This window comes from Manacus vitellinus, unplaced genomic scaffold, assembly GCF_001715985.3.
Source record: "Manacus vitellinus isolate BGI_N305 unplaced genomic scaffold, ASM171598v3 scaffold_110_pilon, whole genome shotgun sequence".
Lineage (NCBI taxonomy): Eukaryota > Metazoa > Chordata > Aves > Passeriformes > Pipridae > Manacus > Manacus vitellinus.
The window spans coordinates 490,214-491,362 of NW_021938845.1; the positions used below are offsets into that span (position 1 = coordinate 490,214).

The following is a 1,149-nucleotide window of genomic DNA, read 5'->3' on the forward strand; positions in this document are numbered from 1 at the left end:
TTTCACATCCGAGCAGCCCCTGGAGCTCCATCCCCTTTGCAGCATCTCTGTGAGATACTGAGCTCATGGCTCAGTTCCTGCCACTTTGAGGATGTTCTGTGGGTTTTTCTGCCTTATTCTGATCTGTTTATTTATCCTCTCCCTTTGAGGTTGGCCTGCTCTCTTCCTGGTAGGGTTTAACCGTACAGTGTGTTAATACAACATGTGGTTGTGCCTTATTACTGTAATTAGCTGACTTAATTGGGTCTCTGCTCTTCCCAGGCTCTAAGCTGAATCTGGGAGAAGGTGGTAAAGTATTGTCCATCTTCCTTAGGCATCCAGGCCTCTCCCAGTCGATGGCTCCAACAGGATGGGTGTTAAATGTAGTAACTTTGTACCCTGTGATAACTTGGAAGCGCCTCAAAACTACCAGAGAGGAAAGACCCTAAAAACTCCCCCCTGTGCTGTGGTTTGTTGCAGGCACAGCTGAGAGCCTTCATCCCCGAGATGCTGAAGTATTCCACGGGCCGTGGGAAGCCAGGCTGGGGCAAGGAGAGCTGCAAACCCATCTGGTGGCCCGAGGACATTCCCTGGGCCAACGTCCGCAGCGACGTCCGCACGGAGGAGCAGAAGCAGCGGGTCAGTGTTCCCCCCTGGCTGCCCTCAAACCAAGCAGAGGGGCTTGCAAACTGCTCTGGGAGCAGGTCTTCCCTCCAGTGGCAGAAGGAAGAGTCTTGGCAGGGAGGCTGTCCCATCCTGAGCAGCAGGGACCTTGGTGCTCCAAGGAAATAGCGCGGCGGAGCCGGGAAAAAGGGAGAGAACGGAGGGAAGGGGTGGGGGGGGCCAGTTGTGGCCGTGGATGCCACCACACAGGTGATGTTTCTGTCACAGAGGTCTTCAGGGAAGAAGGCCACCGTGGTGTGGGAGCAGCAGGACCTGTGTGGGGTGATTTAGGACCCGTTGGATGGGGAGGGATTGCAGGTGGGGCTGGGAATGGTGCTGTGGCAGTCGGTGCTCTCCTGAAGCAGGGTGGTTTTCTCCTCAGAATGGTTTGGGTTGGAAGAGCCCTTTTACAGGTCATCTCATCCTGCAGTGAGCAGGGACATCTTCCCTAGATCCTGCTGCTCTCCAGGGTGATTTCTGAGTCCTGGACAAAGGAGGGGATGAGGA

The 1,149-nt window shown here is 55.2% G+C and overlaps 1 protein-coding gene across 1 annotated transcript in view; it reads left to right on the forward strand.

Moving 5' to 3' along the window:
• The window catches only part of NRF1 (nuclear respiratory factor 1), a 50,014-nt gene that overhangs the window by 38,832 nt on the left and 10,033 nt on the right, over positions 1–1,149 (forward strand). The window contains exon 5 of the mRNA XM_029965615.1: positions 415–618. Within this exon, the coding sequence (XP_029821475.1) occupies positions 415–618 (204 nt within the window). The remainder of the gene's footprint in view (positions 1–414; positions 619–1,149) is intronic.